The sequence below is a fragment of the Nelusetta ayraudi genome, unplaced genomic scaffold (genome assembly GCF_046127955.1).
Source record: "Nelusetta ayraudi isolate G7.1 ecotype Tasmania unplaced genomic scaffold, CSIRO-AGI_Nayr_v1 ptg000118l, whole genome shotgun sequence".
Taxonomy (NCBI): domain Eukaryota; kingdom Metazoa; phylum Chordata; class Actinopteri; order Tetraodontiformes; family Monacanthidae; genus Nelusetta; species Nelusetta ayraudi.
Genome location: NW_027466168.1, coordinates 373,179 through 396,134, shown reverse-complemented (window position 1 = coordinate 396,134; position 22,956 = coordinate 373,179). Strand labels below are relative to the sequence as shown.

Sequence of the window (22,956 nt, the reverse complement as noted above, 5' to 3'; positions counted from 1 at the left end):
AAGTATGTTAGAACCTGCCTGAGGAAATAAAGTGAATACAACTTGATGCAGTGCGAATTTGAGATGAACGAAAAGCACAGGTGCACTGTAAACGTAGAAAGAAAATACATTTTTAATCTTCCAGGGTTCCAGAGTCGTACATTGCAGATACACCTGCAGATACACCTCCAGAACCGACAGACATTGAAATGAAACTGAGCCTTGGCAGCTGTTTTGACAACAGCACAACAGGACAGTGATGAGGCTGAAGGGTGAAGAGACAAATCACATCAAGTGATTGACAGGTTTCAGATAAATGTTTGTGAATACCAAGTAGTATAAAACACGTAGAACAAATGGACAGTCAATAAATTCCAAAAAGAACAACAAGCGTGTAAACATTACTGTATATGCTTTTCATGACGCCAGCGTCACCACAAATCGGATCAACCGGTAACTGCCATCGTCAGGGCAGGCTATAGAAATAAAACATAAAAAAACAAACTACTCTTGAAGTTGCGTACTTGTTTCGAGTACTGTATTCTATAAACTCTACACTTGTATATTTTGGCTAGAATACAAAGAAGGACTTCAGAACGCTTGCGCCTCTAGCGAGGCCTCTGCAACAGAACCGCGGCGGGCTGTAACAGAGCACCATGTCAATGTTAGTGTCTTTCCTCGGTGTCGTTTCCACTCGGGGGCTCGACCGTCTCCATTGGTCCCTTTTTCATTTCTTTTTGTAGAGATGGCTGCATTAATAAGGAGGCACAGCAGGTGTCAACAACAACACTTAATGCGGAGAGATGAAACTGGAACATTTCCAGTCTTCTGATTTGGACAGAGCCAGCTCGTGTACGTAGCAGTGCTGAGGAAGCAGTTCGACCCTCACGTCTATGGGCAGAGTCTCCGAAATAGAAGTCCTCCATTTGGAGCTCGAGTGCTTTTTCTTTTTCGTAAAACAAAAAAAAAAGACCGTCTTTGCCAGTCGAGTTTTCATTGGAACCGCTGCCACGGCCATTCTAGTGTGGACTCAAGGTAGTCGATAAGTCTCGGCTCGTTCCTGGGCTTGCAGTTTCACTTGGCATCGGCGGACAGCTGCTCCAGCAGAGGGTTGGCCTCGCTCTCGGGCGTCTTGACACTGTCAGTCCTCACGATGCAGGTGGGCCGGTGGAGGTTGAGCATCACCATCAACTGCTGCCTCTCGTGGCGGAGCTCCTCGATCTGGGCCTTGAGGTCGGAGTTCACCATCTCCAGCCGCTCCGATTCCTGCACAGAGACGCGGCAACACTGTTTGAAATCGTTGGTCTACATCTCCCTGTATGGGCTTCAGTGGCTTTTATGCTCTGCAGGAGTTGCCAAGTGCCCAGTCATGGGAGCGGAGCTGAAACTCAGGGGGAGCGGGGAGAGGGGGCTGGGATGAACACTGAGGAGCACTTCCTGTCCACCGAGGTCAGGCTGTTCTTAGTCAACTGCATCTCATCAGTATTCAGTGCTGAGTCATGAACTCACCCTTTGAAGGAAGTCTGTCCGTTCCTTCTTTTTGTTTCGGCACCGCGCTGCCGCCACCTTGTTTTTCTCTCGTCTCCGTTTCCTCCTTTCTTCATCCTCGTCCATCTGTAAAAACAGGAGGGTGGGGGTTTGTCAGTGTGGCCAGGCTGCATTTCAGCTGAGAAAATCTGACTGGAAGTGACTGAAAGCGACACCTACTAATCCTAGCTGCAAACTCTGTGAAAAGGAGACGTGCAGTCTCGACAGTGCTGCTGTACCACAGGAAGTTGTAGATTTCTACACCATTTAAGCCCTTTCACAGCGATAACCGTGGGTGCAAGAGTAACAGTGGCCGTTCACATTAGTCTGTGCATCTTCTCATATGAGAGAAACGCACATTTTACAGCAAAACTTCCCATAGTTTAAATGTTGACCGAAACTGAACGTGATACTGTGGCAATTGTTGGAATTTTCCACTGACCTAGTGAGTTAAATTGTGACATGACCTAATAATGACATCATCTCAGATCATCTCAGTAGTGCAATGAGCTGGCAAAGATTTTCTGACTGCACGGCCGAACATTTGATTGTAATAGAGCCGCATTAAAGAAGTGGATCAGATTGGCTGCAATTCTCATCTAACCCTTCCTTCCTTCCTTCCTTCCTTCCTAACGTCACTCTTTCCTCCCTCCCTTCCTCAGCGCGTCTGCCCCGCCCACCTCTGTCTTGATGGCCAGCGGCCTCTTGCCCAGCCTGCCCAGGAAGTGCAGCGGGGACAGCATGGTGCCCAGCTGGTGGAAGTCGGCCAGCTTGAGCTGATCGGTGAGCGTGGTGGCCGAGATGCCCGCCAGCGGGCCCAGGCTGGGCAGGGAGCCCGCCGCCACCGAGGGGTCAGGAATCTGTCCCGGCATCATGTCCGACCCGGCCGCCACCGCCGCTGTGAGGGAGAGCGAGAGAGAGAGAGAGAGAGAGAGAGAGAGAGAGAGAGAGAGAGAGAGGTTGAATTAGGATGAAGGCTGGCAGTGATGAAAATAATCCTGATCTTTTTTTTTTTTTTTATTCTTCCTGCACTTAAAGTTGATTTGTTTGAGTTTTCGGTCTTATAAAGCTGCTGTCCACATCACTGAACAGCACTTAATCAAGATTGCTTTTGAATGCTGACAGCTGTGTTGCCTTCTTAGTCAGCGGCAACGCAAACTTCACGCTGTCAGCAGCTCAACACTCATCTCCGTAGTTTCAGTTGCAAAGGGCAGCCTCGGCGTGATCTCACAACCTGAGCAACTTCTGCGTCGAGTGCGTCTAAAAAAATATGCTGAGTGGATTTTCCTCTTAATCGTTGGTTTGCTTGGTGTTTTTTTCCCCCTACTTTTTGGGTTAAGAGGCTTTAGAGGAAAGAAAAAACGACATCCATGTGTTCCACGGCAACTCTTTGTTTTGGAGTTTGGGGGGGGGGGTTTAACTGCAGCAGTTGTCGTGTGTGTGACTTTTGTTTTTAATCAGGGAGGAATAAAGGACAGAAGTCGAAAAAAGGAGAACTCGGGGCAGAGCTACAGGAAGTGGCTGGAGAATTAAGACGTCTCGCTGATTACATGTAGACTGAGGATTGGAAACTGTCGGGGCGGCTAAATAAAAAACAAATGTTGCAGATGGGAACAGTGTAACGCGAGCCGCCCGCACCCTGCCCATCCCTCCCATCTCCGCAGAGTCGCAAAGTCAGATGGGGAACGCGAAAATATAAAATGAGTTGTTCCTCTTTCAGGATTTACGGGGTAAAAATTAATAGTGAAAAATACAGACGAGGTGAAAAGTATTCCCTGCTTTCACATTTCGCCAAGGCTACAACTTTAAAAAAAAAAAATAAACGTCCAGCATGTGAAACAGCCCCCCCCAAGTATTAAGTTTGAGACTTGGCAGGAAGCTGAACTCGCAGGATTATTGAAAGATTGATAGTCATCGATGTGACTTCTCCTTCAGGTGCCTCGTCCCGAGCCCGGAGTCGGAGCTGGAACCTCCGACAGGTCCGGCCCGACGCGAACAAAGAGCCTCTCAGACGAGGACCAACAAAGGCGCGTATTGTGAGGCCCCCGGGCGGGAACAGCTGACTTCGCCGGTGGCTGACGGGCTGCCAGGCCGACTCGCATTGTAAGTTCAAACCCAAAGTTTTTCTTTCTCCGCGACTCGGGCTGAAAGAGTCGCTTCTGTTAACAAAAGGCCGTCGGAGGAGGTGATGAAAAAAACCTCGGTTATGTAACTCGGCTGTGTAACGCGCTCCACCCTGCCGCTGCCACTGCCGCTGTTTGTTTGTCTTTTACAGTCAGACTGAGGTTCACTGGAAATCAAATCAGCTCATTTTTTTTTTAGAAAAAGAGACAGAATAAAAAATGAAACCCTTGCCCTTTAACTTCTGTCTTTGCCAAATTACTTTTGAATCTGATGCAACGCTCGTCGCGGCTCTCATCCAAAGACTCTTGACTGCGGCGTGGAGAGCGAAAACGAAATTACATCTGATGAAGCCGATGATCCGAAACGTCAGTGTCACAGCACATTGACTCGCTAATCACTGCTGCGAAAACCCCGACCCCGCCGCGCCTCCCCCCGCCCCCCCCACGCCATTCACCCGCTCCAAGGACGGAGTGGCGTGCCGAGCCGGCGTCCAATGAGGCATTTTATTATTTAAATCCCTCCCTCCCTCCCTGACTCCCTCCCTCCCTTCCCGTCTCTCTCTCTCTCTCTCTCTCTCCATGTGTGCTCCCATTTACAGTGCACTTGGCAGCGGCCGGCTGTTTTTGCTGGAGGGGAAGAGAACACGACAGCTCTGCTTAAAAAATCTCTCGCAGACAAAATTCCCTCTCTCCGGCCGTTCCCGGGAGAGGCGGAGGGGAGCGGGAGGGTGCCAGGGCCTTCTCTCTCTCTCTCTCTCTGTCTCTCTCTCTCTCTCTCTCTCTCTCTCTCTCTCTCCCCCCCCCCCCCCCCCGCCCCCCCTCTCTCTCTCCCTCCCGCAGACTGAGAGAGGCTGTCTGGGAAACACGGCAGACCAAATGACGGCTAATGCAGGCAGCAAATCACAGAGAGCGAGAGACGGAGCACTTCAGGTTACGCAAAGTTGTTGGGCTGCGTTCTTTCACTATTAAAAGGCCCCTTATTATCCTCCTTTCTCAGAGCGTTGCTCTTCAACCCAGACTGCAACACAGCAGCAGCAGCAGCAGCAGCAGCAGTGGCCTCACGTGATTAATCATGCAAAAAAACAAACATCCGCAGATCTGAGCAAAGCAGTATATTTAGCCCCATGTTTACAGCCTCCCGAGAAGAAAGCAAGAAAAGAAAACCACACGCTCACACGCAGCTTCTTGGTAAAACAGATGTCGGACTTTCCGCATGTTTGGAAAGGCACAAAAACAAGGCGGGTGGAGGGGGCGGGATGGCACCAACACCTGGCTTGGAAGGGCCACACCCACCTGGGAGAACTATCATTGAGATTTTTAGTGCCTCTTGTGACATCACAAAGGGCTGAAAGGGGCAAAAGTAAAGGTTGAACTTTTTTTCACTTTTGCCGAGTTCAGCGACAGGCTGCAAAAACACATTGTTAAAAAAAAAAAAAAAGGAAAAAAAAAGTTGGCCACGTCAATATTGCATAAAATGGGACTTTTGCAGTGGACCAGATGTCAGACTGCCAGTAACTTCAGAGGTGTGGTGAAGTTATTAGGATGCCTTCTGTCCTGTGGACAATCATGTATTTTCCCAAATCCAATCTGAAGCAGTAACATCAAAAACAGCTTAAACTAGCAGACAAATTTTTTTTTTAGCCTGAGCAAAAAAAAACAAACAAACTCAAAAACCTCGTTTTACACGTTGCCGTAACTCACTTTGCTGGAATTTAATCGATGCAATCCAAACTCTCCCCTGGGCCGAGAGAGCAGCCGCGGGGAGCTGAGGCACACATTAGGAATGACTGAGCAAATTGCTTTCAGGGCCAAAAAAAGAAAAAAAGAAAAAAAAGAAAAAAAAAAAGAAAACAGGTCCAATATTCAGAGTTTGGCCAGACACTCGGCAACCGGTGAGCAGACCCGCATCAGGCTCCGTCCGGGACGGCCAATATTTTTCAACTTGAAACGACGCGGACGACGGTCTTATCGTACGGCTAACAGAAGCGAAGGCCTCGTCAGGACAAACGCCTGCCTGGCTTTTGAAGGAACCCCCCCTAATCCCCCCCCAACCCACCCTGGTTTCTTGCTGTGGCTTGTTGAAGTGCGCAGCAAAAAAAAAAAAAAGAAAAGAAAGAAATACACGTTGGCTGCATGATCACACGTGAACCTTGTGCTTGTCTGCCGAGCGCCAATGCAAAAGGTTCAGCCAGCAGCCTTTAAAAGCGTCAGAGGAAAGTCAATGTGGCAGGAGATTTATTACCCCGCCGTAGAAGCAAACACGTAACAAACCCGACGTTTCGACTCGACGCCGGAGCAGAAAGTATCTTTTCATGTCTAACGTCGCCTGCAACCTGCCAAAGAAGCGTCTCGGGAAAAAAAAAAAAAAAAAAGAACCCTCAAAAATCCTGCAGCCCATCAAACCTCGAGCGTAAATCAGTCTCAGCTGTGCAGCTCAGGGCGCGATGCATATACCCCACAGTATATTATTACATCCAAGAGCAATTTGATTTAATTTTTAATTTTTTTTTTACATTTTTGAAAGAAAGCAGCCCGCAGTTGAAGGATCGGCGCTCAGAGTATGATGATGCAACCTCTTTTTTTTTTCTTTTTTTTTTTATGACTTTTTTGCAGCCACAGCGCCACAGCGTTACGGGTCCTTGCTGGACAAAGACGCCCACACAGCCCGGCACCGCTGGCTCTTGGGGGTTGGGGAGGGTGGGTGGGTAGGGTTTCGGCAAAAAGGAGACGAGCCAAAGCCAAGGGCGGGGAGCGGAAATGTCAAGTATTGCTCATGAAATCCAGAAGCAGTCCAACCGCCCAAAAGAAATATGAATGCAAAGTGTGCACGTGTAGCGCGCGCCCGTACGGGGCTGGTACGGGGAGGAGGAGGAGGAGGAGGAGGAGGGCAGCTAGTGTGTTCTTACCCCCCCCCTGCACACACACACACACACACACACACACACACACACACACACATGGTCCCGTCTCTCACCTTCCCTCCGCTCGGTCCTGAAAGCAATTAGCAGCGCCGAGGAATTCTGACCGGCAACCCTGTTCCAGCGGCGGCCCGACCGCAGGCCCCATTATTCTCATCCCCTCTGCAGACTGACAGAGGAGCCACTCAGGGGTTACAGAGGGTCCCACTCATTACCTCCGTGCAACTGTGGAGGCCCATAATAGCTAAAAGACCTTGCACAAAAATGAAAGCCCGACGAGTCCCAAAGTATTTTTTTTTGTTTTTTTTGTTTTTGCTCGCTGATTTTCTCCTTGGCCCCCGGACGAGGCGTTTGGTTTTTTTCCTGCAGCGTCCAGACGACTCCAATCTCCAAGAAAAATCACTCGGCCGAGCGCATTCCAGCGGGGTCGTACGGCCGTTTCCCCGAGATGTTATGATACGAGCGAACTTTTTTTTTTTTTTTCTCCTCCGGCGAGGAGAGCGGCTGCGTCGGCGCCTCGTCTCGGTGCAAAAAAAAAAAAAAAAAAAAAAACTTGAGCAGCGCTTGTGATGTTTTTTTGCAGAGCTTCAAAAAAAAAACGCTGCTGCTGAAAATGAGTAATGAGCGCAAAGGTCCCGGGCTGGAGCGCACGCCGCCGCCGGGCCGGACCCCGGCCAAGGTCTCGGCGATCATCATTACCGTCTGCCGCTCAGGCAGGCAGGGTGTGTGTGTGTGTGTGTGTGAGTGTGTGTGTGTGTGTTGGGTTACACAGCCTTTCGCAATCCTCTGAGGAAAGCGGGGAGGGGAGGGTGTGTGGCGGTGGCGGTGGTGGTGGTGGTGGAGGGGATTTGGCAGCGGCTTCCCTCCAGGACGGGACAGGACAGTCCAAATATACAATAGCAACATTCCTCTCACGCCTCATTATATTTTCATTGGAGGGACAAGACGCAGAAGTAATGGCCGTTGTTGGGCTCAAGCGGCGGTCATCTCCGGTTGTTAAACCCCGGTTGGGGGGGGGCAGAGGGTCAGGGGGGGCGTTAGGGTTGGTCTTGTGTGGGAGACGCTCCCTCCTGGGTCCATGTCTTGATGGAGATGGAGAGCCGTCACACACACACACACACGGGGGGGGGTTGTTTTGTTTTGTTTTTTAAAAAGAACATAATGCTCCAAACTCTTTGGACTGAATGTGTCCTGGGGTGCACAGAGTCGATCGAGAAAAATAGGCGTTCACTTAAAGGGTCTCTCCGGAAATTCCATTAAATGTGGACACCTTTCGGTTCGTATGTCAAGGAGTGTCACCTCCCAGTTGTACCAGAGTGACCTTTTAGTATAGTACTGCATTCACCTTCATTCTTTTGTCTGAAGCTGTGTTTCCATGACCGATAGAATTGCGCAAAACTTAAATCTCGCAACAAAAAGCTGGTGATGGAAACCTCCTAAACCTGGAAAAACCAAATATGGCTAATTAGAAATATCGCTTTTATTTTGCGAGAAACTGTCCTGAAAACGCAGCTTATGTCGCATAATCATTATATTTTCCTGGTTCTGTTCCCTGATGTACAGAGGAGCCTGGCTTTGAGTCTTGTAACCAGCCCAATTAGATAATGTAGTTCAGGTAGTTGCCCTACAAAGTATTTAATATTTGTATCTTGTATCATTACATTTATTTGTTTGCGTATCCTTATTGGATAATGGACGGAAAAAAAGAACTATTCGTCATAAGGGGGGGGGGGTCATCATTTCCTTCACTTGAGCCGTGCCATACTAGTCTCACTAACACCATGAAGCCTGATGAGCCCTCAGTTTTCAGCCCTGGGTGGCCCATCGCCGCCCTACAGGTGCAGTTCAGAGCCGCTCTCGGCTGTGAGCGCGGAGGGTGGAGTGGAACGGCACGCGGACGGGCGGTTCGCCTGCGTTTTGTTTCTTTTTCGTAACGACGTTACACAACAGGGCCGGGGTTGTTTGACTTGCATTTTACTTGCACACACGGCTTGTGAATGAAACAACTTTCCTGGCAAACACGCGCGCTGTAACCTCGCGGCCCGCCGGATGGATTGTGCAAGGGCCTCCCGGGTGCTGTGGCTGCCTCCATTCACCGTTTACAATGTGAACATTGGCCCCGGCCGGCTCTTTGGCTCGCCGCGCTCGCCATTCAAACAGTCGCGCGTCTATATCCCGCACCCGGGTGGTCGTCCGCGGCTGAAGAACTATTGCAACGTTACCGCTTTTCCTCACTTCCACGGCGGCGGGTCCAGAGCGGGCCGTGCGTGGACGAGCACTACGTGGAGTGAATTGCAGACAGGAAACGGCACATGGGGCGCGTGCGAGGAGTTCCATTCAGTGACTCATCTGACACCAAGCCGCCCGCGCGTAAACCCCGAAGATACAGCATTAGCCAACCCAGGCCGATTGTGTAACCTGCGGCCGTCACCGGGACCGTTTCATACTTTGTCCTCTTGAGATTTCCTCATCGGTGTCAGGCGGAGATGCCTGCTCTGATTAAACAAGCTCCTGTTCCTGCCGTGCAAGCAGGCTGAGTTCGCATGTCGTCAGCTATTGGAGGCTAAACGTAATTTAGTGGCAAGGCTATTTTTATCATATATATATATATATGTATATATATATATATGTGTGTGTGTGTGTATTTATTTACACAACCAGTCAAAGGTTCGGACACACGCTATGAATTTAATGTCTTTCCCTTCATTCTCGTGGCTATTGACGCACATGGAATTATGTGGGAAACAATAAGTTTTTCAAAATAGCCGCCTTTCATAAAAAATCATATTTAGAGTTATTGAACATGTTTTTCTTTGCTGCATAATTACATATAGCTTGCTCATATCATTCATGTCTTTAGTCTCTATCTACAATGTAGAAAGTACTAAAGATGAAGAGAAAACATTGCATTTGACAGTGTTCATAAGCTTTAGTGTTCAAATGCCCAAACTTTTGACTGGTGTACACACACACACACACACACACACACACACACACACACACACACACACACACACACACACACACACACACACACACACACACACACACACAGAGCTTGGCCAGCCAGAATTACATAGGTAGCTTTTTTAAAATTATTATTATTATTATTATTATTATTATTATTATTATTATTATTATCATTATTATTATTTTTAATAACATTATTGTTATTAAGAATAAGAATCACTATCATCATCATCATCTTCAAACACCAACACAGTCCAGACTGTCTGCTCTGTCTTCACACTGTTTTCACAGGCCATGTGGGGTTTACGCAGGCTACAATGGGACACTGATAATGTGATACCTACAGCAAGCACATAGCTGGCCCGTCCAGCATTTCACCATCACTTTTCATTGAGCCTCGCTGTTGCATAGTTGGCTCACCCTCCTGCAATGCGTCTGCTGCCTATTCAGTGTACTGGGCGGGTGGGGGCGGTGGGGTGGCGGAGGGGTGGAGGGGTGCAGCCTGGCTCTCCACAGACACACTGGAAGGCATTTCTACTTAAAATAAACCCTGTGCGCCCACGTCCAGCCTCTCAGCCCTGTCGGCCCTGCACTGCTTGTCAGCTCGCCAGCCTTTCCCCATTAATCCACTGCAGCGTTCCACTTATGCACAAACCATCCTACGGATGTGCCCGGGCAGGCGCTGGGACATTTAAACCCCTCTCCAACACATGCTCTATTACACAGACGCATGCAAAAAAAAAAAAAAAAAAAGAAGAAGAAGAAGAAGAAGAAAAAAAAAAAGAAAAGAAACGCCGACTGACACACAAAGGCGACACACGCGGGGCCGTACTGTACAAAGAGCGTGCAACAAATAGTTTCCCCTGGCCGGCACGCGGTCGTACGGTCCGGCACATTCAACTGGTGAACCTGCAGGTCGCTCGCTTGGCTGAACCACCTTTGCCAATCGTTGTGTTCCGCGTTGCTCCACTGGCCTCCAACCTTCGGGCCAGAGGGGTCAGAGCACTAAAGCGACCGCTGGCCAGGATAGAGTTACTGACACAGAGTAAAGTGCAAATCTTTCCAAAGACACACTGGCCCAAGAGAGCCAGATAATGACATTTAGTGACTCGGCACAACAGCAAGAGGGGCAGCTGCTTGCAGCCACCGTCAACGGGAAACACTTTTTGTTGTTGAAGGTTGCCAATTAAGTTACATGCAGATTCATAAAAGAGCTAACCAGGTGCACAAGAGGCAGTGGCAAGCACAGTGGCAGAGATCTGCAGGGGTGATGGACTGTGGCGAAGGTTACAGGTTTTACTTTGAGCGACACGGTCGCCCACTGAACCGCGCTTCACTGACAGGTCGTCCAAGTCCATCTTTGCTTCAGTGTGAGTGGATCGTCGAGACGAACGTGAAGGGCAAGGGTTGCCTGCAGAAACCCGCCCGCTTACAGTTTCATTTTCACACAAATTCCATGCGCATCACATACTCACTCAGAGGAAGCTTGTCAGCCGTCGTCTGTCAATGATGCAAGTGTGTTTGGACGCTGTAGACAGGTAATGAGACGATTAATAGCAAGAAGAAGGAAGAAGACAGCAGGAAGTAATGTAGAACACTTTAGAAAGCCAATTCAATGAGCAACATCAATCAATCGGCGACACTGACACAATACAGAGCAAGTCAAAACAAAAGACAAAAGTCACAACTTTTGATATCTCGACAACACCCCTACAAATCATCCGAATGTCACCGCTGTCACAGAGCCGGGGGGGGGGGGGGAGGGGGGGGGGGGAGAAAAATCTGGCTTTCTCAATTGATCTGACGAACCTCTCTGTCGGCTGCAAGTCTCTTTCGATTCGTCCGCCACTTTCAAACTCGCCCGGCCGAAGCCGAACGCGAGCAGAGGAGCAAACCCGGTCACATGTCGGCACCATCTGGCGCCCGAAGCGCTTCGCTTGGCGCTCGTTTCCAGTCAAAAACTGCTGCTACCTCGGCGGAGTTACGGTGAAAACTAGCCCTCTCTTCCCCCCCCCACGGCTAACAGCGGCGGCGGCGGCGAGCGGGAGAGAGAGGAGCCCCACAGCGCGTGGCGTGTGCGGGCGTTACATAACTGTCGTCATGCGGCTAACTGACGCTGTTTAGCAACAGTGGAAGTGTGTGTGAGACCCCCGCGGATGAGAAATATCTGCAGTCCGGGGACACAAGCGAGCGAGCTGGCGACGACAATTGGCCAACCGGGAATGGGGAGGGGGGGGGCTCTTAAAAATAGCGAGCGGCGGTTGTTGGGAAAGCGTGTTTGTACGGGCGGCGAGCCGCGAGCCGCGGCGAGAGCACGGGAAACTTTGTGTTCGGGCTGCAAAGTGTGTGCGTGTGCTATTTCACGCAAGTAACGTGGTAGTGCATCTGCGTGCGCTGGTCGCAATGATAATAAACGCCGGGCAGACGAACAGACAGAAATCCAACGTCCAAAGGAAAGATAATGGAAAAGTATCTGCAAATGTGGCCAGAATGGCTAAAGCGACAAATAAACCAAATACATCGCTATAAACAGAGGGTTAATTAATATATGTATAGGAGGAGGAGGAGGAGGAGGGAGGGGGGGGGCGAAAAAAAAAATGCCACGCACGCAGACTCACCAGTTTGTGCGTCCAAAGTGCGTACGGTGTTGTTGGTGATGGTGTCGGAGTTGTGAGTCGGATGCGGGGTTCGGGGACTGGCTCGAGCTCGTTGCATCAGCCCGTTTAAGTAGCGCTCACGGCTGCGAGCAGCGAGGCTCCGGAATGCGGAACTGTTTCCTTCATACGTAAGCGCCAGCGAAAATAATGCAAGAGCTGGGCTGGCTGAGAGTCTGCGAAGCTGTGTTTGACTCCGCCCCCTAGCAACCGCACAAACAACACAAGAGAGCGAGCGCGCGCGCACACACAAGCACACATACACACACGCAGGGAACTGGAGACAAAGTTTCCTCGGATGGAGAGCAAAACAACTCGCCTGGAGCGATGAAACTTGACAACAAACATGAATTATGACGATAAACACACGTGTGCACATTCCGGGATATTATTAACTATTTATATCTTTTGCAGTGTAGTGTTAGTGATTGCAGTTCTAATTTTAACCAAATTGAAAACGAAAAATTTGTAGGTGAAAGAAATTTGTGTAGTGGTACAGGTACCACAGTGGTAGTAGGTGTTGTGACTAAAATAAAAAAAATATTCAGATGATCATCATGATGTGCTGGTCTTCGCAAACTATTGCTCTGTTCAGTGTTTTATCCTGCACATCCACCTGATTCTCACGTAAAAGTCATGACGAGTTCAAAAGCAAAAGGGAAAGTCAAATGAATACAGAGAAAATGTTTATCTTCTTTATTGCCCTAGTAAACCTCTTTTCCTCCACCCTGGTTCATTGAAAGAACCCATTACAAAGACACACTCATTTTTGAACATGCAATTATGCACCTTTATTGACTACCGCCTGGTTCCATATCAGTTTTTGAGTGTGTTGGTCATGCTGTGACAGATTTACATGAGGTGGGGTTTTTTTTTTTTAAACCAAACAAAAAAAATCTTTAAGCGTTACTTTCCTGACAGCCGGTTCAGTTCTATTCTCACTGCCTGTCTGCACACACAGCGGTGCTCCTTTCCTCCCAGACAAAATCACCAAGAATTAGTACTTTAATATTTCAGGTGGTAGAGGAAGTCTGATGCCCAAGCAAAGGAGTAAATCTCGCAGGGGTTTTGTTTTTGTGTTGTTGTTGTTTTTGTTGCATATCTAGCCTTAGCCGCCGTGAAATCCACTTTTCAATGGTTTGTAAGCCACTCATAATAGAAATGTGGACTGATTCTTAACACATAACGGCAAAAGCACAAATGAACAAAAATGATGTCTTAAGATTTTCAGATGGACCTTCCAGAAAGTTCCTGAGAGGGGAAACAAATAAAGTCTGACTGCCTCATGTGCCACTTCCCCCTAGTGTACACCGACGTAACTACATTGAACTGGAACTAAATGTCTCTTTAAAGGTCCCATTTTATACATATAATTTTTTTTTTGTTATTATTTTATTATTCCGGATTCTCCTCGGGCCATCTGGCATCAATTTATTATCCAAAGTCAGCTTACTCATTGCTTTTGCTTCCTGCTAAAAAAAACACTGCTTTGCGTTTAGCAGGGCAGTAACTGCTAACTAACATTTTAGAGCTGTTAGTGAGATACCAGTGACCTTTGTGACATCACGAAGGGCCGATTGAATCAGAGCAGCGAGTTTTGACGCACATTCTCCAAAGTGAAGTCGAGAAGACGGACTTTCCTCTGTGATGAGGGGTTCACTGCCAGCCTCAAGACACATCTCTCGGTGTTGCAAAACATTGGTAAAGTCAGTTTTGCATCACGGGGGACCTTTAAAACACACTCGTTTTTTTCAACTTTTTTTTTTTTTTTTTTACTGAACTTCCAGTCACAGAAATACAAGTCCAATTTTTTTGTTAAATATATACATATCTGCCCACATAGATACAGTATAAATACACAACATATGCACAACACATACATACATACATACCTACATAAACTTCAAATAAAAAAGCACTCTGAATAGATTGTGACAAAAAAAATTAAATGAAAGTATAATGAAATGAACAAATTACCTCCCTCCCCACCCCCCACAACAACAGGCACACATTCAAATGGGCAATACCTCTCAAACAAACTTGATGTCAAAACGCTTGCTTTCATTTTGAGTGTTCGTCCTTCGTCAGCCTCAGGTATTTGTCATTAATGCCAGAAGCTGTGTTGGTTGTTAGTTTTTGTTTTTTTTGTTTTTTTTGCACAATGCCGCCTCGACTGTTACACCCAGAGCAAGCAGCTGAACTATTAGAGGCTCACTGAAATACCCCCACTCTGTTCCTTATTTTTAGATTCTAATTTGGTTCAGTGAGTGATTTATGGCTCGCATCTGATGGAGGGTCCAGAGAGGTGGGGGGGGGGGGGGTGGAACTGGGGGGGTTGTGTGGCTGTGCGTCACAGTCACCCTTTACTTAGACAGCGAGGCTTTGGGGTTTAATAAAGCACAATTGAGCGAGCAGACAGATTTCATAAGGCGGCAGGCAGGGTCCTGGACGTTTTCAGCGAGGAGAGTTTGGATTTACTCCCGTGGCAGGTGTAGACTTTCAGCTGATTTCCTCTGTGTCTGCGGGAAGGCCGCCAGAAATGTCACTCGAACACACGCAGGGCGCAGGACTGTTTGGCATCTGAAGCCTTCGAAGCGGGAAGTGACCCAAGAACAACAAGGCTTAAAACAACGGCAAAAAAAAAAAAATAGATCGGTCTGCTAAAGCAGACCAAGTACACGCAATAATCCAAACAAAGATGATAAAAGGTCTGTCTTCTTAAGACATAACCTGTGAGGAAAAACACAGTTTCATCTAGGCCTGACACTTTAAACCCCAGACTAAGGCGTCAGGATTTAAGACATGTCAAGATTTGTATTTCTTTGCGTGCATGATGCATTCACATGTTCAGAGAGAGATGCACGGAAACAAAAACAAATCAAGTGAAAAATGTCATTTGCCATACAGAGCGTTTTCAGCTATGATGCAAACCCTCTTGCAAAAATGGTAGAGATATTCAAACCACGGTAAGCCAGGAAGGGTTGCCATGTTTTACGAAAAACACCATCTTTGCTGTGCAGCTTACATGTCAAATAGTCTAAAGCAACATATTCGAGGACCACCTTTTGCCACTGAGATGTGTATTTTGTTGGATCCACGGCCCGCAGAAGGCATCAGTGCACAACCCTGGGTAAACTTTACAGCGACTGCCAGAGTAATGAACACAGAGGGGATGAAGTTTGTGGTTTTACTGCTTTACCAGACTTCTTGGTGTGTGGGCGGCAGCATGTGAAGAAAAAACCACACAATACTTTAGTTTTTGCAGAAGAAAACATGTTTTTCTCTGCTTTTTATTAGCCTTTTTTGTCAATAGACACTGTTTAATATTGTGTAATGCGGAAACACCACTTTATGTGACTGATATTAGCTTACTGAATCAGATGCAAGCGTTGCACTTTTTCTTTCTGAAAAACTAGAAGTGTGGAGTCGTGAAACGAATCAATATTAACAACACGTTTGTGGAAATCACCCAGAAAACCAGACACCTCCAGACACAATACTGACTCATCATGTGCCAGGCATCGGACACTATAGAAAAATGTTATTTTTTGCCCCAACTCTATCCAGTTTCCTTCCTCCTTTCCTCCGTTCTCCTTTCAAAATAATCTCAAGACAGTCGTGGATCACGTCAATCGTGTCGACCACTGGGCGCAGATGCAAAGTTTGCCAACAGGTTATTTTAAACCGTGCAACAGACGTCTCACATCTCGCCGTTTCATGAATCACATTTGGAAATTGTGCGTTGATGTTTCCCTTTTTTTTTTAATAAGGAATTGTATGAGCAGGTGGAAAATGTGATTTTTGTCATGAAAGCACATTTTCAGCGCATGCTTCTGTTGAAATACTGCATATGATGAACAAATTTCAGTAAAGACTTAGATTTAATCGCAACAATAATATATATTTAATCTGTTACTCAACCGCGAACATCCATACTTTACATGAATTTACCTCGTCACATTTTTTCCAAATAATCGTGTGAAAATAAAATTCTTAATTTTCGCGCTGGTGCCAAGTTGAAAGCGCAGTGGAAAGTTTTTTTTTTTTTTTTTTTTTAAGGGAAAAAGGCCAAGTAGCGGTTGAGACGTCTTATGACATGTTGTTAATTTCCACCTCCAAACGTTGACTGTCATCTCTGTTGTTTCATGTGCATACAACACAGAATCTTTGCCACTGTCGTAACATTGTTCCCTCATAATCTTACTCATGGCCGGTGATCCAGTCCTCCCAAACACATGACATGATTTATCCACATAAATTTAGCACTTCCTCGGGAAAGATCACTGGCGGGGGAGGAAACAGTGATAAGGAGGTGCGTGAGGATGAGAGGTGGAAACAGTGAGCAAAACAGTAGCGTTACAAGTTGTTTGTGTTACGCAGAGCAATACCAGTACAGTGTCATTCTGAAAGGTTATCGCCGTGAGCAGGAGGGAACCACGTCAAAATCTATTCATCAGTACCATGCTGCTTATATTTTAATCACAATCTATATTAAGTGAAGGAATGAACATCCCGTTGATAACGCTCACACTGCAGCAAAACCTTATGAAAGAATCGTAACATAGCCAGCTTGCCAGAGATATAGCAAGATATCATGTTGCACGCTCCTTGATTGGGGGGGGAAAAAATACTTAGATGACCATGTGGCCATGTGCTTTCCACACACACTTCCTCATGTCCATGTCTCACTCTCAACACAGGCTTCTATGAGCTTTCTATCTATCTATCTATCTATCTGTCTGTCTGTCTGTCTGTCTGTCTGTCTGTCTATCTATCTATCTATCTATCTATCTATCTATCTATCTATCTGTCTGTCTGTCTGTCTGTCTATCTATCTATCTATCTATCTATCTATCTATCTGTCTGTCTGTCTGTTTGGTGTGTTTGTTGACGTCATTCCAGCAGAAACTAACGGTTCACTCCATAACATCCCACGTCCCTCACACTGTGAAACGGTGAGAGAAGTCAGGAGCCCCGCTCGAACTCCAGCTCCCCCTACTGATGCAAACGCAAGCCCGCCACAGCGAAGCTGCTTAACTTGCAACAGATGTTCTTAGTCGATAGAACAAGGTCAACTGTGTGTGGGATGGATGACTTGTTGTTGTTGTTGTTGTTGTTGTTGTTGTTGTTGTTGTTGTGTATTTCTCTTTTAAGGTGCACGCACTCCAGCAGCGGCAGCAGTCCCCCCTACTCATGGTTAACTCTTCGCGGACCACCCTGCGGTCATTATCCTAATGGCTCTTCCCAGTTTTGTTGTTCCCAGAAACACTTTGGCACCGTCCAATCGCGCCATTATCGTTTCGCACGTGATGCCAACTCGCCAGGCCTCGCTTGCCGAGAAAGTTTCGCCTCCTCGGCGGCGGCAGCGGCGGCGGCGGCTCCCCCCCCCCCCCCCCCCCCCCTCGACGGCAACTTCGACTCTTTCCGGTAACCTCCGCCCAGCGCTGAAACACGAGCCTCGGTCGCCATGGCAGCAAAACAGCCGCAGCTACCCAAACATGGGCAAAGTGGATGTGATGCTGCACGTCGCCCGCGCGCTGACGTCGCGCGCGGCACGCAGCGTGCGTAGTCCCTCGACGACCGCGGCAGCGGTGGAATCGCCGACGAGGTGTGAATTAATAATTAACTCGCTGTTTGCGCTTCGCCCCCACTCCTTTTTAAACACGACGCAGTCCCCCGGTGGTGGTCGGGCTTTATGCAATGCCGCAGCCACAAATAACCAGGCACGCTGACACCCATACCGACTGATAATGAGCTGGACGCGGGGTGAGGGAAGTCTCCCCACCACACTGGAAGCATTTTAATCAAGCAACTTTATTCTTCTCTGATTATTAACCCACAGCATGATACACTGGAAAAAAATGTTTCTGTCAGGTTTTTTTTTTTGTTTTTTTTCATTTCATTTCATTTCATATGTCTGTCTGAGATCAATAACGATTGATGTCAATTGTTATTGATCAATAATAATTGATCTCGAAAGTACATTTGTGATTATTATGACATTATACGCTGGTGATTATTCATACAGATCTACAGTATTCAGGAATTCTGAAAGTCTATTTTGATGCATCGATATTGATCGTCATCATCATCATCATCATAATAATAATAATAGGGCTTTTATGTAAGTCTTTTTTTATTTTACCTTTACAGCAGAAGTATTTAAAGACTTCAAAGTACCCAGAAAACAGTCACTAACATAGAGTAGAGCTGATGGCAGCTGTGTTGTTTTTCTGTGGTGATAATGCTGTCCTGATATTCAATTCAATAGTGAGTTAACACAAAAGAGAGATTTTTCTTTTCTTTGTTGTCTCGCTTTATTTCCAGCATTCAGCAGATATGTATTTTGTTTTTTATCAGATCGCTTTTGATTTGAGTAAAAAAATAAACTTTGTCAGAAAATACATCCTGATAAAATACATGACATGAACGTCTCTCATGGAAACACAGGTTAGGGGACACCTTAGGGCAAGATGTTACACCTACACGTGATACATTAGTAAACCCTGTTATTTTCACTTGTTACTACACAGCTTTTGTCAACAGTGTTACGTATACATGAGGCTACAGCATGAGCTATCTTCACATCACATTATGTTTTATTTTATTTTTTTGTTAGAAGCACAAGATACCACCACTGATGACTTAATTTTTGCATGCAGTTATCATATTTCTCTGCGCAGGGCCTCGCTGACTGCGCCTGGAAGTTGAGCTCGTCTTTCCACAGTCACAGACAACATCGTCTACACAACCTCAGATGTTCAGGTCTGCACAACATCAAAACTCACACTACAAAACGGTTACTTGATCGAGAAACCTTACAGCTGGCTGGCTGGTTAGAATGTAGTACAGTATCGCTGCATTGCATATGACTTCTTCTTCTTCTTGATTTTTTTTTTTTTGCATTCACAAGGCCAGTAGGGTTGGAGAGTTAAGACTTTCTTTCATCAAGTCAGACGAGCCTGATCCGCCCTTAAGGCCCTCGCAGCCCTCGGCTAAGGACTCGATCTCGGAGTAATTGAAGGTAAACACCGTGCGGTAATTGCTACAAGCGGGACTGGAAGACATGACCGGAGTGTTCAGAGACTCAAAGTCATTTGCTACGGACTTGTACAGGGTTTCCCAGTCCGAGAGGCAGAAGGGGCCGCTCAGGTCGATGTCCGGGACGGAGGCGGCCATCTCTGAGGCGGCCGCCATCTCCAGGCTGGGCACCAGGTCGTCCAGGTCGTCCAGGTCGTCCAGGTCGTCCAGGTCGTCACCTTTCAAGTCCTCCAGGGGCTCGTCCTCGGCGCTGGAGCACAGCAGGATGTTCGAGTTGCCAAAAATTGCGGCGGCTGGGATGCAGGGGACGACGCCCAGGTCTTGGCCCGGGCAGGAGGCGGCGGCGACGTCCCCCAAGGCCCCGCTGCCCTCCGGGGGCTTCCCGTCCTCCAGCATGGACAGCAGCTGCGGCGAGGCCGGAGGCTCCTGCAGCATCGTTTCATCGTCGTCGGTGGCGCCATCGCCGTCTCCCTCCCCCTCGCTGCCGTTTGCTCCACCGTCGCTGGTGGCGGCAGCCAGCTTACAGGTGGGTTGGTGGAAGGCTAAGACCTGCTCCAGTCTCTCCTTCTCCTTCAGCAGGTCTTCAATCTCCGTCTGCAGCGCAGACTTCTCGTCCTCCAGCTGGTCCGTCTCCTGAGGTGGGAAGAAACAGGGAGTGGGGGGTTGTGGAAAAACACATGGTGTTGTCATGTGATCCTGTCATCTCTAATCATCCGGGGTGTCATCATCACAGCACACACATGAAAATGGCTCTTCCTGCGTTACACAAAAGCGGCATACTCACGGCTTGCAGGGTGTCGATCAGCTCCCTCCGCCTGTTGCGACACTTTGCTGCAGCAATCTTGTTCCTCTCCCTCCTGATCTTCCTCCTCTCCTCTTCCTCTTTGGAGGGCTGAACGTCAAGCACAAAATATCCAGAATGAGCCTGAGCCCCTCGTTACTTTCCCCCTCCCCCTCCCATCCTCGCCCCTCCCCAATCTGAATATGTCCTGATTTTTTTTTTTTTTTCTCCCCCGTCCCTCTTCGAGACGCCAGGGGAGACGTGCAGAAATCCCTGCTGCGGTGTCTGCTCGGAATACTGATCTGCGCTCCGCAGACTCTCTCGGCACGGGCGTCGAAATGCTGCACCGCACTGGCAGGGTCTAGTCGGGCTCGTGAACGCGCACGTCCGTGCAATCTCTCCATCCCATTCATAAATAGTGCAGAGCTCGCGCCCGGCTCCCTATCTCCCTCCCTCCCTCCTCCCTCGCACACCCACCTCCCGCACATTACTCGCTGCACTAATTTAATGTCACCTAATGCGTTGTTATGCATAATAAATGCGCATGAAAGTTTAAGCGTAAAGATAAGCTCCACGTCCCCGTCCCAAAGATATCGCGATACTTCAAAAAAAATATATATATTTTTTATTTTATATATATATATTTTTTAAGGGTTCATCTAAGATGGACCCTTGGAGTAATTGACGGCGCAACATTGTGATGTTACGTCTTGAAATGACCACCCGAGTCAGTTTCCCCTTGTCGTACCTTCTCCTTCAGTCCCTTCCTGTTGGAAGACTTGGCTCTGGTTGCAGCGGCCGGGAGAGACGTCTGGCTCGCACCGGTGCTCCGGGTCCTCGGGCGGCCGGATGACGCGGGGACAGATGTGACGACCGCCGGCTGCACCATCCAGCTCAGACCCGGCGAGGTCGAGATGGCAGTCACGGTGGGAACAAAGGAGTCTGTTGCGTCGCCGTCGGTGCCCTGACAACCCCCGCGGAGAGACACAGGCACGCCGTCAAACACCGGGGTTTGTCTTATCTGATCATGCGAGGTGAGCCATGTTCGTGGCTGACCTTTACACGCGCTGAAATGTTACATCAATCACGTGGACGACAAATGAAAGAAAAACATGTATTTGCGAAATCGGCAAGAATTTAATTTAAACAATTTTATGCCAAATCCACGAACACCCTTTTTTTTTCATTATCAATTCGAAATCAGAGGTCACGAGAGATTTTTTTTTTTCTCCCAGACGTACATCCATAAATTTCGAGGACAACTGTGCATATTCATGCGTTTCACAAATCGTATAGTCCCCATTAAACTACAGATTTCCCCTCTTAATGGAACCTAATCCCGAAGACAAGGCTGCCACTTGACATGCGTGAACATTGTGTACATTAACGGCTCTCCAAGCGCAGTTCACCTCAAATCATCCACAACAAGAACAACCAGTGCATGACAATCGACCAGGATGGATTAATCGTCTTCGGATGGTCATCTACCTTGGCGCTGCCCACTGACGACGAGAGCGAGTCAGGAGGAGAATGCTGCTGCTGGCTGCACCCTGGGGTGTCCCCGCCGGGCGATGCGGCGCTACAGCTGGATGATGACGAGTCAAACTCAGAGCCGGAGTCTGGGTGCATGTTTCTTCTCTCCCCTCCGGTCAAGCCTCTTGCACAATAACGTAACGCAGTAGATTCACTTGAGGAGACCGGCGCCTGGATGCCTCCCTATACATTCCATTTGCCGGGGCTCATAAATTCTAACTGTGCAGATAGTGAAGAGGCCCGGCTTTTATAGTGAGCTGGGAATTTTATGAATGAAATGTGTGCGGCGAGACCGAACCATCTGACCGAGGGAGAGGTGGAGGAAGGAGGAAAAAAACCGCACAGATGTGCCTCCAGTTCATCCGGTCAACTCCGACAAACACCTGATAGGCTCGCTCACAATTCTTTCACGTTACTATTTTTACGAATCTGCACGAATTCGCGAAATTACGCACGATAATATCAGAGCATTGCATCACACTTTGACGAACACCCCCCTCCCACGAGTGGCGACCCTCGCCGTGAATGAACTACGTCACTTCACGTATGCAGCATCTGCATCATGATGCTCCACATATGCTCACGAGCCGTGTCTCGAAAATGTTGCGCATGAGTGGTCGGGGGATGAAATATATGTAACACAATTAAGGCAGCAGTGATACTGAGACTGATTGCAGGAACGTGCACTTTCAAGTTGCCTTATTGCCGGAACAATGCTCATCATCATCATCATCGTCATCAACATGACGATAATGATGATCATCATCATCCAGAGATACAAAACCCAGCGTGATTCAATCCATCACCTTCCATGACACCGACTACTAATGAGCTGCTATAATAAAGTGCCCATCACTTCACGCGTTGCCTTTCACCTGTCTCTGCATATGAATAGCGGTCCAGCAACAGAACCGTCTCGGGCGTAAAGGCAGCCAATCGCTGAGCGGCGCGGTCCTGCCTTATATGGCGTTTCCGGAAAGCGGGAAGGAGAGGAGAGAAGGGGAGGGTGGGAGGCGGTGTGGCGCGCGGAGAGCGCGCAGGCGGATGCGGGGACCGTGCGTGTGTGGCCTCCTCTCTCCCACACTCCCTCCGTCCGTCATGCTGCTGCCGCCGCCGCCGCCGCCGCCGCTGTTACCACCGCTGCCGCCGCTGTAGGCCACCTGCGCAGCGGCGTCACTACCTGCGCCTCGGATGGGCGAATAGGCGCTACCTTGGGCGCGTAAAGAGGAGGGCCGACGCACGCACACACGACACTCCTTTCTCTCACAATTAGCATCTTTGTCGCGCAGAGATGAGTTACACGTTGACGTCTATTGCGCAGTTCGAATCGGAGTTGCTGCCAAAACACTGGGCGTTTGCCGTCATTATCTTTTTATGAGGCATCGTGAAGCACCACCAGCTTTTGTTCTCTGTCTTCTTCACACATTTCT

The 22,956-nt window shown here is 48.2% G+C and overlaps 2 protein-coding genes and 1 long non-coding RNA gene across 3 annotated transcripts; 1 reads left to right on the top strand and 2 right to left on the bottom strand.

Moving 5' to 3' along the window:
- Positions 1-94: 94 nt before the first annotated feature.
- Positions 95-12,301, bottom strand: LOC142903777 (jun dimerization protein 2-like). Its single transcript, XM_076049597.1, has 4 exons — positions 12,136-12,301; positions 2,187-2,404; positions 1,489-1,593; positions 95-1,245 (listed from the first exon to the last, which is right to left on the bottom strand). Exons 1-4 carry the CDS (start codon positions 12,230-12,232, stop codon positions 1,054-1,056), a joined length of 612 nt encoding a protein of 203 aa, XP_075905712.1. The 5' UTR covers positions 12,233-12,301; the 3' UTR covers positions 95-1,053.
- LOC142903779 (uncharacterized) lies at positions 2,390-19,408 on the top strand. Its single transcript, XR_012929286.1, has 4 exons — positions 2,390-3,609; positions 18,855-18,936; positions 19,085-19,195; positions 19,288-19,408. It is a non-coding gene; the product is annotated as an uncharacterized LOC142903779 (long non-coding RNA).
- Positions 18,516-21,767, bottom strand: LOC142903775 (protein c-Fos-like). The gene is made up of 4 exons (XM_076049595.1): positions 21,482-21,767; positions 20,742-20,957; positions 19,997-20,104; positions 18,516-19,845 (listed from the first exon to the last, which is right to left on the bottom strand). The coding sequence occupies exons 1-4, from the start codon at positions 21,620-21,622 to the stop codon at positions 19,078-19,080; spliced, it is 1,233 nt and encodes a 410-aa protein (XP_075905710.1). The 5' UTR covers positions 21,623-21,767; the 3' UTR covers positions 18,516-19,077.
- Positions 21,768-22,956: the final 1,189 nt, after the last annotated feature.